Source organism: Carassius gibelio, chromosome A21 (genome assembly GCF_023724105.1).
Source record: "Carassius gibelio isolate Cgi1373 ecotype wild population from Czech Republic chromosome A21, carGib1.2-hapl.c, whole genome shotgun sequence".
NCBI lineage: Eukaryota > Metazoa > Chordata > Actinopteri > Cypriniformes > Cyprinidae > Carassius > Carassius gibelio.
The window spans coordinates 16,806,069-16,820,013 of NC_068391.1; the positions used below are offsets into that span (position 1 = coordinate 16,806,069).

Below are 13,945 nucleotides of genomic sequence, written 5' to 3' on the forward strand. Positions count from 1 at the left end.
GCCTTATACGAAATCTGCATGAGATAAGACAGGAAATACAATTTAATTCAATCATCATTGTACAGTAATAACATTGTCAAGCAGCAGCTAGAGTGACATTTTGTAATGAAACAAATACTATTAAAATAAATGCAAAAACATTCCTCGTGAGAAGAAAAAAATTTTTTTTTAAATGCCCTTTGATGGGACACAAGGGTACATACTGTACAAAAACATTCTCATAATTTGTCCTGAGATGGACCAACACATTCACCTTTAGAAACTCGAGCTGTAAAGTATCAAATGTAGCAAGACCATCAAGATTAGTTTAGATGACACAACTGAGACTTCAGGTGGAACAAACCCAATAACATGGTAATGAAATCTTGACTTGCGTGACCAGATTAGCCTCACAGTGAGACTGATCAGCACGGTTAAACTTGAACTTTGACCCTTCTAAAGCATTTTAATAGATACAGTATCAGTTTGCATACAGGAAGCCATATTTGAAATGTAATGTGCATATTTATCTGTATTTCGTCCCACCCTTGTCTCAGTCCACTCTTTGGTCCATTGTCTTAGTTTGTGCCCAAATTATACTAGTGCTCTTCAAACTCGCTGAAACTGTCCTAAATACACAAATGTGTATGGACAATCTAACAATGCTGGAAATGTTTCTTTCAGATTTGATAAAAAAATAAATAAAATAAAAAATAAAAAAAAGACCGGAAGAAAAAGTAACTAGTTTCTATCTCTCAAGTGAATGAGAATAGACTTATTGTGTACAAAATGTCAAGTACCGACACAAACAATGTGCTGAACTGAGACCAACTGTGCTCAAATACTTGATTACTTGCGAATGAATTCAATTTGGTCCATGTTTCCATTAAATAAAATTATATGAAATCAAATTTTTTGGGAAAATATAATTTTTTTTTTTTTTTTTATCAGGTTGAATTCTTTTAGACTTGTATATGGTTGTCTCTTGACCGAGAACTAAACTATAAATATGAAGCTGTTATTTTGGATCTCATTTCTTTAGCCCAGTTTCTTTCAAATCATCACATTATGGCTCCACAATAGTCACATGGGATTTAGGGCTCGGATGATTGGCTCAAAACAAGACCTTTCCTGCTCCAGCTGACCCTTTATGAGAAATGGCTTTTATACTGCAATGTTTTCTGTGTCCTATAGGGGGCAAATGTGCGTAGTGCCAAGTTTCAACCGTTCAAAAGTTTAGGGTTGCTAAAAGTTTTTTTTTTTTAAATACTTTTACTCAGTACCTAATGTATAAGGATATTAAATTATAGATTAGGTTATTGTAAATTAGAATTTGTTTCTTAAGAACCAAATCAATACAGAATGATTTCTGAAGGATCATGTGACAGTTGGAGTAATGGCTGATGAAAACTTCCCTTAGTCATCGCGAGATTAAATTACATGAAATATATTACAATAGAAAGGAGTTATTTAAAACTGATTTTTATAAAATATTTGCAAACTTGGTGAGCATGAAAAAAAAAAAGCTTACCAACTCCGAAATTTTGAATGGTATTGTACCATAATACTAAATACCACAATTTTGAACATCTAAAAAATAATTAATCTGAAGGTTACAGTTCTTTGATATGATGACCTGCTTTAAAAACTTTTTGAATGAAGTGTTTGAATGTTCAAATTACAAAAACGCAAACGCCAGTTAACATGATGAATACATCTTTGAGACTATTTTTCATATTTGTGTATAAGCACCTGAGAAACACGAGCAAATTCACAAATAAATCAGCTTAATGTTGTTTTAGAAAAGTGGTTCTATTTACTGATTTCATGGAAAAATCTAATTTACACCTCCATGTTATCTTGAATAACAACAGACCCTCGAAATAATACGAGGATCATTGCTTGCCCCTGCTTTAAAACATTTGCATATAATTTTATTAAATTTTTACAGATTCCTTTGATCAAGAGCTAAATGTCTGTCTTGCAACCACGAGACTGGAAAAAAGCTATTTTGTTACCCACAAAAGAAAATAATGACTTAGGAGTAAGCATCACATTGAAACGAGAGGTTGGGAAATGAACAGACTGGGAAATCTGGGACTAAGTGTGAGAACCTTTCGCTCAAGGCACGTTGTGGCTGCTGTAGCTCTACTGGAATGATGGACCTCAGTTATGTTTGGAAAATTACCGACTCTGACACAGACAAACCCAAAACCAGTTGGGTCACTCATACCTTCACATACGGATAGATGAGCTTGTGGACACAGGTAAACGCTTGTTGGTCCTTTGCTCTTAAACAGTGCGCGTATGTGCTGTACAGACAATGCGTCCTAGAATAATAAAGGCCCTATGACATTCAGTTTTACAGTATTCTGATTCAGTATTTACATGTAACAACTGTTCGGCTAGTCACCATATCGCTCAATACTCAAGTGCCACATTTGTATCATTAGTACATATACACAACATAACGAATGCATACCCAAAATAAGTAAATACAAACACAAAGTAGTGCAATAAATGTAGAAAATTATGCCAATACATTTGGTCCAAGGGTCTGGAGGGGGAAAAAAAAGACCACCAGACAATACTGTACAAAAATAGAAAAAAAAAAACGGTTGACTGTAAACTACTTTATAATTTTGTTTACAGGTTTGTGTAAAGAATGCATTCCTAAACATTCTGACAATCTTGATCCGGAGTAATGGAGAGAAGAGAAGCACACGGTTCCTTCACCTGCTTTGAGTTGTTTCTGTACGGATGTGTGCGTGTGTGTGTGTGAGATCAGATGAGTATCTCCACATTCTCGCTGTCCAAGTCCTGCGCTGGGAGTGGCGATGACGGCAGGCTCTGCTGCGGGAGCGACTGCACTGGAGCTCTCCTCTCTAATGTACTGCTGTGAAACACATCTGTAGACAAAGAAACATGCAGATGTTTATGGGTTAATGGTGAAAAAGAGTGATCAATAAAAAAAAAAAAGCTATTTTAAAACATGCCATGTTCTAAGAAATGTATGTATTCATGTTGGTTTCATATGGTTTTGAAAAAAAAAAAAAAAAAAGTTTAAATTGAATGACTAAAAATGTCAAGTGATGTAAACATATTTTCCTTGAAAACGCACACACACATATACATTGTATATATAGTGTTCCTGTAGCTCAACTGGTAGAGCGTTGTGTTAGCAAGCAAGCTAGCGCAAGGTTGGGGGTTCGATTCCCCGGGAACACATGATAGGTAAAAATTGATAGCCTGAATGCATTGAAAGTTGCTTTGGATAAAATCGTCTGCTAAATGCATAAATTCAATTTTAATATATAAATTTAATATATATATTATATTTCATGATTTCCCTGTTTTCCCTTGCATGTTGATGCATTAAGTACTTCTTTTAAATATTTGCAATAATAATTTAACAAAAGTGCTTCAGCGCATTAAATGCAGTAATTAAAATAAAATATGCCAAACTATAAAATTTTCTTTTAAAGATTTTTTTCTTCATATTGGGACAGGTACATAATATACAATTTTTTTCTTTATGGCCCATAAAATTATCAAGTTATTGTAGGCAAGAATCACGTGTCTACTCAATAAATGATCAAATCTGGATAAAAAAAAAAGTCACGTGATTGACAATTTAATATACTTTCTGTCGTGCTTATTCATTAGTGGTTTCTGGGTTAGTTTTTACATTATAAAAAAAAGGGAGGAAAACACTGGTTTATTATCTGTAAAAAGTGATTTTGCGTGTTTGTGTACCGGCGATGCGGTCAGGTATGTAGACTGGGCTCGGGCTGCTGATCCGGCTCGGTCCGGATACGCTCTGCAGGGCGGGTGTGCTAGGCTTGCTGGCCTCCTGACCCTTTTCCGTCTGGGTGCAGCTGTCTCTGCTGCCGGTTTTTGAGTGTGTGGCGGCTGACATGGGGGTGGAGGGCAGGACCGGAGATGGAGAGGAGGAGATGGACTCGGTCCTCAGAGAGTCACCTCTGAACTCTGGGCCCAACAGGACACCTTGAACATGAAGAGCACGAACAATACAGACATGAACAGAAGGAAGAGATACTTTAATATATTGTATTATATTATGGCTGCAAATAGAGCTTTGTGTATCGGTAAGTGAATATTTAATTACTACAATACTAATTTCTCACTACAGATGACTTCAAAAGTGGAAGAAAATGTGTCAGAAATGTACATTTACACAAACTCACCATCAGCTGCAACTTTCAAAAAAACATCTTTATCTTTTAGCTTAACTGACACAAAATTAAATGGAAAGGATAGTGGGATATTATAGGAATATTAGGCAGTGAATGACACATCTGTGCTGCCTTGAACAATCGGTCAGATAAAGGTATATCAGCAGACAGGATGTGACAAAATCACTGGATTCGTGCATTTGTTGCCTTCACACCTCTGTATGTTGCCTGCAGAGTCAACATTTCTCAGCTTTCAGACAGAAAGTTATAATAGTAAAAAAAAAAAAAAGGATTGACATGTTCATGATGTGTGATTCCGGAATGTTGAGAGATTCAAATGCTAGTATGTTTCTATCAAACACTTTATTTTGATAAAATTTAGAACATGAGACGCTGTTTTGTTGATTTAACACATTTAGTAAAAATACGTATTATTTTATTACTTTATTATATTACTATATTTACTTTTAATATTTTATTACTTTAATTTTCTGCTAGGTAGGGGTATGGCAAAAACATCACATTACGATTTTATTAAAATTTGTCTAAATCATGATTTTATCACGATTATTTGTCATGTTAGTTTTACTATTTTGCAAGCTTATAACAAAATATAAAATAAAATGGAGTGGAAGATATTTATGCCAAAGTAGGTGAAGATAAAAATCTTTTTCATTAGTTTATCTCTGAGTTATTAAAAAATAAAATAAAAGCAAAGATGCACATTACAAATGCACATAATATAAAAATAAACAGTGCTTTATTTTTAAGGTAAAGTATTTAGCATAACCAACTCTGTTTATATGTAAAACTTGTGTTTTTAACAGCATTAGCACAATCACACATTAAAATAACTTATTCCAGTAATCAGGCGCTTTTGACATGTTTTTTAGTGTCCGCTTAAAGGTGTACACGCTCCGAAAAAGCACATTTCAGAACAGCATGTGAATGAAATGTTTAACTGGCAAGGCTTTAAACCACATGCAAATAATGCACGTTTGTGATTGTGAATAAGTGCACTGTACCGTGTGTGTAACTCTACCGCTGAGTTTGATGTGAATGTACATCGCGTTTGATGTGAATGTACATCGCGTTATACAGTATATTGAGACGGAGGCACCAGAACTGCAACTGATAGAAATGTGCGCTGTAGCACAACATAATATTTATTCAAAAGCAGATCATTAAGATCATTTTAATCATCCATGACCAAAAATCGTGATATTGCACACCCCTACTACTGTGGCTTCTCTGAGGGTTAAACAGTCCCACCATTATCCCATTTCAGATCTATTCCACATCACACTGGATGCACTTACCCAGACTGCCCTTCCAGCAGCGATCTTCCCTGCGCTCCTCCGTGATGGGGCTGCTTCCGCTGAGGCCCAGAGAGTGTGACAGCAGCCCGGAGCCACTGGAGCTGCCAGTGCCTGTAGCTATGGACATGAGGGACTTGGAGGGCCTCATGGCAGGTGCGTCTAATTTGCTGGCCGGCTCTTTCCGCGAGCGCTGATGCAGTACCTTTATCATGGCGTCCTTCTCTATAATCTGAGCATGCAGGTTCTTGATCCTGCTCTCCATGTCTAAACAGCGGCGGTTAGCCATGAGGATCTCCTCTTCTTCTTTCTGGATACGTGCCTCCACCGAAGTGTCGTAGCTGCTGCTGGGGGAGTGGCTGATGATGGAGGAGGACGTATCTCTGGATAAGTTAGAAATCAAACATAGATTAAAAACAATGAGAAATTAAGTAGATTTTCATTCAGTTTTCACTACTTTTATTTTGTAGTTTGTTTTCAAATCCAGTTTAGTTTCAGTTTCAATTAACGGTAATAGATCATTTTACTTTTAGTTTTACTTTATTTAGTCTCTGACAGCATTTAATAAATTAATAAATGTTTAATTTCTCCCATTTGTACTGCAGTAAACTATAGTTTCAGCTGAGTTTTACTGTTTTGCGAACTCAATTTTGATAACTTTCTATATTCCTACATTGCAGACTTAGTGGATAGCAGTGAATTTGCGTACCTCTGGGTGGCAACAGAAGCAGCGGTGTCCAGCGTGAACTGTCTCATGACGCTCTCCTCCAGGTATTTCTGCTCCCATTTGGTCATGTCGGCCTCCAGGGCCAAAATCCTCTCCTCTTTTTCCCTCAGGTGCTCCATCAGAGTCGCTGTGCTGAACTCAGGACTAACGGTGTTCTGAGAACCACCATGCCTCTGTGAGAGTGAAAGAGAGACAGAAGAACCATTAGTAAATCTTAGTTAAGTAAATCAATTCGGACTAAAATGTCATTTAAAATAGATATTTTTCCCATTTAAGCAAGTTAAAATAAGCAAACTGACTTAGACTAAAAATCAACACTAGGGTTACAATCAGTGCAATCTAATGAAAAATTTATCATTTTACCTAATATTTTCATGTGCTATTGAGCTCTAAGCAATGCCTATTGAGCTCTAAGCAATACTTAGCATAGCTTAGCAACATGTTTACATCAAACTATCAGAATCGAGTCTCTTGTGCAAAACATAACAGCAAAATAACAGTAAAGGATTGCATTGGTCGTGTCATTAACAGTGCTGATTGCCTACACAACACGACATTAAACAAATACTAAACTCATAACCTTAACCTTAGGTTGGTAGCACATCCAGATAAATAGCATTACTGGGCCACATTCATAATATTAACTCTGAACTTTTCTTGACAGATGATGGAGCTGACTGAGTGATTGAGTTAACCAATGAAATTGTCTAAGAGGCAGAATCTGCAATTAACTTGAGTTTTATGTGTGTCAAAAGCCCAATGTTTTGTTTGAGCTGTGTATTTTATAATTCTGTATAATTTCAGCATACAGACCACTTCTGAAACTTGCCAAAGCGGTTCAAAAACTCACAGTTTGGCCAGATGATGCTACCTCAACACTACAGGACTGCTTTCAGTGCACAGACCGGAACATGTTTAGGGAGACAGCCACATACAACAACGACACAGACCTGCAGGAGTACACTGAAACTGTGAGTGCTTATATCATAAAGTGCACTGATGTGACAGTCACCAAGACCATCACCACACGTGTAAACCAGAAGCCGTGGATGACAGCAGAGGTCTGTGGGCTGCTAAAGACCAGAGATGAAGCATTCAGATCAGGAGATAAAGCAGCCCTCAAAAAACAACAAGAGTCAATCTGTCCTGTGGTATCAAAAATGCAAACCGGTCATATGCTCAAAAAATCAACAATCACTTCACTTCACAGACAGCAGAGACACACAGAGCTGTGGCAAGCCATTCAGACCATCACTGAATACAAGCCCCTGCCACAGGCCTGTAATTATGACACATCCCCCCGGATGCACTCAACCGCTTTTATTCACAGTTTGAAATGCAGAAAGACACACCTGCACAAAAACTGCCCACACCTCACAACAACCAGGCATTTCTGTCTGTCTCCAGCCAACGTAAGGAAGACCCTATCTAGGGTTAAACCACGCAAGGCTGTGGGTCCTGATGACATACCTGGCCTTGCACTGAAAGACTGTGCTGCACAGCTGACAGATGTCCTAACAGATATCTTCAACATCTTGCTGAGCCAGGCAGTTGTTCCCACATGTCTCAATGACTACCGTCCCATAGTACTGACTCCAATCATGATGAAGTCCTTTGAGAGGTTAGTCACGCACAACATCAAAACCAGCCTCCCCAACACACTCGATACGCTCCAGTTTGCACACCATCCAAACCGCTCTACAGACGATGCAATTCCTCCATCCTCCACCTGGCTCTTACCCACCAAGAAAATAAAGACTGCTATGTTGGAATGCTGTTCATCGACTTCAGCTCAGCATTCAACAATACCACAACAGCTCATTAAACTAAACCTGCTGGGCCTCTGTAATTGGATCCTGGACTTTCTAAATGGAAGACCATTTAGATTTTTAATTTTTATTTAGTTAATGTACTGGTAAATATTTATATATATAGTATATTTAAAGTTTAAATCTATCAGTAGGTTAGTTGTTTATAGGTATAGTACTATGTAAAGCATTTGTATAGTATCATAAGTTTACTTAATTGTTGTATGTCTGTATTTATGTATCACCGTGGTCCTGTGACCACAACATTTCATTCCACTGTATGTAGAGGAATGACAATAAAGCTCAGCATGACTTGAACTTGAATTGAACTATTATGCTTATTAGGAATATTGTGCCATTAGTTTAGCAACATGCTAACATAAACTATTGTAATAAATTCACATCACATCACCGAAGGCAACAGGAAGGCACTGCATTTTATCTATCATCAGCTAATTTCAAGATCAAAGATGACAATAGGAGAGAGAGCTACCTCATTGGCACTAGTAAGATCATGTAGTTTCACTACTTTTAATGAAGAACTGTGTGTTGAGCATCTGTGACTTTCAGTTTAATTTGCAGCAGGTTGCATGTCGATTTGCTGAAGATACTCAGCTACTAATTTGCGGTAATAAGTGTTGCATAACTTGCATTAGCACCATCACATCTGAATATCTCTTTAGCCAAGCAGTCACATTATGTATCTCATAACACTGTACTTCAGTTACATTTGATCAAATGCACATTAACATTCTTTTGGCTGGGTTGAACACATAATTTTTCACTTAGTTGGAACAGCAGCTACGCACATTTTTCTCTATTTCCTTCTCTGTTTCTGCCACATGATCGGCATCCCAAGGTAACTAGGAATTACAAAAGCTTCAGTCTGGATCCAGCACTTACATAGACCTGCGATGACCGAACACCTGAGAAGTTGATTTTTGATTACGTGACAATAACTAACTGCTTGATTTTTATTGTGCATTTCTGCCATATGGACATCAACCACTGAAAAGCTATTACTAAATATAAAGTAGAAACTTACATTTTCTGTAAAGCTGCTTTGCAACAATTTGAATTGTGAAAAGCGCTATACAAATAAACTTGAATTGAATAGCCTATAACAAGCTCTCACACATTTATTTTATTTTTGTATTTTTTGGGGGAGTAGTAGAATGTGGTATCAACAACAAGATGCATTTAGACTTGTCCAGTTTCATCTGGAATGCGTTTCAGACCACCTCCTGAAGTGGTTTGAGTGATCACAATTAAATCATGCACAATTTGATCTCAGAGTGTGCATATGCTTAAAGCCACATGAACATTCATATTTATAAACACAGTCTTTGCATTAGGGTTGTGCCAATAGACGATAGTGGTATTGTATTGTCGATAGTAACGATAGTCAGAGATATCGACGATAGCAGATGTCTCTGTCCATAGTCAAGACTATATTAGGCTCATTCTCAAATTAATGTATTAAATTATAATAATTATTTTTATTGGCGGGTCTATTATAATTCGGCTATCAAACTGCCTAGCTATTTCATTTCTGCACCGCATTTCACACACACACACACACACACGTGCAAATGAGGATTAGAGCCTGTAGCCAGTGAAGAAGGCTCCATCCCCAAACAGACGTACATCATCTGCAGATATAAGGTATTTCATTTCACTTTAACAAGTAATCTGAATGGCCTATATAGGTGCAATATTTTAAATGAGCCCTCACTAAACTGAGTTTAATGCCACAGTTATGTTAGAATGCATCTCATTCTTGTTTCTGTGGCTGTGCTTCGGTCTCATCATGAGGTGCGCGGTCCGGAGCACTGTATGACTAATCAGTTCAATTCAACTCTCCTCCAAATATATGAACTTACCTGTTTTGAATACTTATTGAATACTGAATACTTTTGAATACTACTATATTAGGGCTGTCAAAAATAGCGCGTTAACGGCGTTAATTAGTTGGTTGTCGTTAATTACGTCAAATTTTTTAACGCATTTCACGCATGCGCAGTATGACAAATTATTCAGGTTAGGAAAGTCTTGTCGATCTCTGAATTCTCAAGATAGTAAAAAACAGCGGCGAGCGCCGCGACGAAAACACAGAAGAAGCTTAAGGTTTTACCCCATTTACTCTCAAATATATTCACGCCAAGCTCGATAAACAGAGACGACTTTGGTAGTTGATACGCTGGAGCTTCTTCTTCCTGTTATAGCAGTGATCCTCAAATCTGGCTCGCGAGTTTCATGCAGAGTTTAGCGCAGACTTCAATTAAACACACCTGCCTGTGATTTACTAATGATCCTAAAGACACTGATTAGCAAACTCATGCGTGTTTGATTAGGGTTAGAGCTAAACTTCGAGGAAAGTGGATCTCGCGAGCCAGATTTGAGGATCACTGTGTTATAGCGTCCTGTGTTTCACACTGCGCATGCGCAGAACGCCTACATGCAATGCAGCGAAAATTACAGCTGTTTGGAAAAGTATATGCATTTTTACTTGGTTTTACTGGCACTTGAAGCCTTCAGAACGTGAAAATATCGATCCTAAAGTATTGTGGCAGAGCAAATGAACACCTCCCAAAAACAAGAGTGCCCAGAGTGCTGCTTATGTGATTGTGGCGCATGTTTGTGTTTCTGAGTTCATTCTTTCGAGTTTCTCTATGCATAATTTCATAGATATGTGGCTATATTTAACCACTGGTTCACCTAAAACTCTTACACTATCTGTAGTTAAATGGCATGGTTTGATATAGTGCTCAGGTAAATTTGATCTAAGTAAATGTTAAACTTTTGAAATTCAGAAAAAAAGAACCACATATTGATGAATTAATACATGAAAATTATGTATCTGTGTCCTGTTATTTATCTTTTGGTATGCATTTCAGAAAAAAAATGGTTAGGATTCAGGTGTAGTTGCAAATAGTGATTAATCATGATTAATCCACTGAAAATTCTGATTAATTTGATTTAAAATTTTAATCATTTGACAGCCCTACTTTATATTTAACATGTTCGTTTATGTCCAATATTAGTGTTAAACTGTTGGACTTCTACTGATTTTCACCGTTGACTGATTTTGCAGAACATTTAGACTGATAACTTCTGTGCGCAGATATGGCAGATTTGTCACAGGACGCATGATATGACGGTTGCGACCGACTATATATGAACTAGCTGTTTAAAAAACAGTAGTTTTATATTTAACGTAAGTTTATCAGTATGTCTGAAAGTCTATTTTTTCGATTATTGGTGATTCCATAAGCTCTCTCTCTCACGTACCTGTGCGTTTTAAAACACCAAATAGTGATGCTATTTATGCTATATGAAAAATTACCATATCGCCCCCAACACTACTTTGCATGGAAAAGTGCTTAGAGCCGTGTACTTTTCCTTGTGTCAAATTGGAGTACTGCAGCCATTTGGAAATATAAGCAGCAGCCATGATGATGATGATGATGATGATGATGATAACAATAGGCCTAGTAGTATTAGGGATGTGCATTTCGGTTAATTTTCCTGAAAGATCTCAGATGCTGGATAATTGCTTAACTGTTAACAGACAAGATTAGGATGTTAAATAAAAACTAAATTAGATAAAAAAAACTATTTAAATATATGAATGACTATTTGAAACCCGTTAATAATGCAATTATTCAATAAACAGAACATGTGTTTTGGTGTAATAATGCATCTGCTGCACTTTTGAGAATGGAAAAACAGAATAAAATTGTATAAACAATAAATATGTTTCACATAAATATATATTTTTTTTTTTTAAAGTTATGCTAAGTTTTGGTTTATTTATGCGATTCGCTCCATAAATACGCTCCTAAACAGCATACAGCACGAACCCCTACCTCTGCTAGCAGGACCCCAACTTCCACCTCAGTAAAAGTTGCAAACAGGCTCTAGGATTTTAGTACTGTTGTTCTAAAGTATTCTAATCTCATTTGAAGATTGTTTCAGGTCTCTTGGTTGAATGAACACCACAAAGGAAGGATGTCCAGTGGCAGGGCCCCTAATGAAGAATACATCTGTCTGCTAGTCCTCTTCCTCTACTCTCAACACACACACACATTAACATAGGAGGTTGAGCTACAACCTTTCCTCCAGATTAAGGGTCAGTAAAACTTGGACACACAGGAAGAGATTACACAAGAAAACTGAAACATCTCCGCAAGCACAGCATCAGCTCCTCTGATTTGTTGCATTGCATTTATTGCAGTTTAATACAATTATTTAAAAAATAATTATATATATATATATGTATATGTATATATATATATATATATATATATATATATATATATATATATATATATATATATATATATATATCTCAGGATAACTAATGGTTCTGGTCCAAAATGTGGTCAAATTCCAATTAAAAGCCAAAAGTCTGATTAAGTGAGAATAGCGTGTGCATCTCTTACCTGTTGCATTCTGAGTGATTCAAGCTCTCTCTCCAGTCGAGTGCGTAGCCGATGCTCAAGTTGTTCTCTCTTCTCACAAGCGGCCTGAAGCTGTGCTAGAGCCTGCTGCATCCGCTCCACCTTCTCCACATATACCTGCTTTTTCTTCAGCTATATAAACACAGAGAATGCAGGTCAGATGCTGCTGCTCACGCCGCACTCAGAAAACCCCATTTACACTACAATGCTTCCTTGTATCCTTCAACCTCTCTCTATTCTCTACATCTCTCAAATCCACCAGTGGTTGTAACTGCAATCAAAATGAATGCCCCAATTTAGCTCAGGGGGTGGTGAGGGGATTTCACAACATAACACAGAATAGTGAAAGAGAGTGAGAGAGAGAGAGAACACAGAATTATTTGGCTCTTCTTTGGAAGGGGTGGGTGGAGAGGGCAAGAATTTAGCCATCTTCAAGTCCTTTCATGGCAGACAACTCAAGTGGCTTTGTTAGGGGAACAAGCAGGCATTTGTGACAGGGCAAAACAAAAGTGGAATGGCCCAGTGCACTTTAGGATGCAGGGGTGCAGGCCCCGTTCAGCAATGACCTAAAAGCCATCTGGGAGAACGCCAAAACAGCTCAACCACAGACTCCAACTGTTACAAACACTCAAGAGTGGAGTTCAGAAACGTCAATTCTACTTCGGTTAGAAGGCTTTTTTTTCCATTTCTCTCCCTATTGGAGCTCTTTTTGGCCTCAGTAAAGGTTGTGTGGTTTTAGAGAAAGTTGTGGCAAATGGTTCACTCGAGCCTGAAGATCTTAACTGCAGCAATGAGGAACTGACGGGAAGAACTTCAAAGAAGTTAAAAAGGTTGAGCTTAAACGTCGTGGTGGAGTACCACAGGGATATGTTGGAGGGTAACTGATTTGTGACTCAATGAAATGTCCATTTAATGCTGTTTCGATAAAGTACATCCAACAACTTTGTATATCAATAATAGATAATTAGAGGAAAATATTTACAGATGTTAATTTATTTCCCAAAAGGCAATCTATTCGGCTATATTGTCCAATGGTCAGAGTGTCCTTAAAGCAATTTGTGAAGTATCTGGAATAGATCAAGCCCTCTATAAAAATCTGTCCAGTGAAAGGCTGCCAAACAGTTAAACTGCCTCAGCCCTTCATCTGGATGGCAGTATGATTCAGCAACTCCCTTGCCAAAATAAATAACCAAAGTCCTTCGAGATTTCCTTAGTTCTGAAAGCATAACGTACAATGTGACCACAAAGAGGAAGGGAACACGTATACATAACATAAACATATGGTCACAGACATCATAGAAAATGTAAATTAACTTTGTTGACATGCAGGTAAGAAAATTAACACTTTGAATGCTTTGTTATGTCCCAATTTAAATAGTTTTTTTTTTTTAAGTGGGCATATATGTACATAAATGTAAAAACACTATGGAGTAGATAAAAAGCATGTAAAACTAAT

At 37.2% G+C, this 13,945-nt stretch overlaps 1 protein-coding gene across 3 annotated transcripts in view; it reads right to left on the bottom strand.

The window, feature by feature from the left end:
* Positions 1–15: 15 nt before the first annotated feature.
* LOC127941550 (angiomotin) overlaps positions 16–13,945 on the bottom strand; it is a 36,441-nt gene continuing 22,511 nt past the window's right edge. For all 3 annotated transcript variants that reach the window (XM_052536701.1, XM_052536703.1, XM_052536704.1), the window contains 5 exons: positions 12,472–12,621; positions 6,201–6,391; positions 5,495–5,874; positions 3,736–3,987; positions 16–2,888 (listed from right to left, as the gene is read on the bottom strand). In XM_052536701.1, the coding sequence (XP_052392661.1) occupies positions 2,764–2,888; positions 3,736–3,987; positions 5,495–5,874; positions 6,201–6,391; positions 12,472–12,621 (1,098 nt within the window). In that variant the 3' untranslated portion in view covers positions 16–2,763. The remainder of the gene's footprint in view (positions 2,889–3,735; positions 3,988–5,494; positions 5,875–6,200; positions 6,392–12,471; positions 12,622–13,945) is intronic.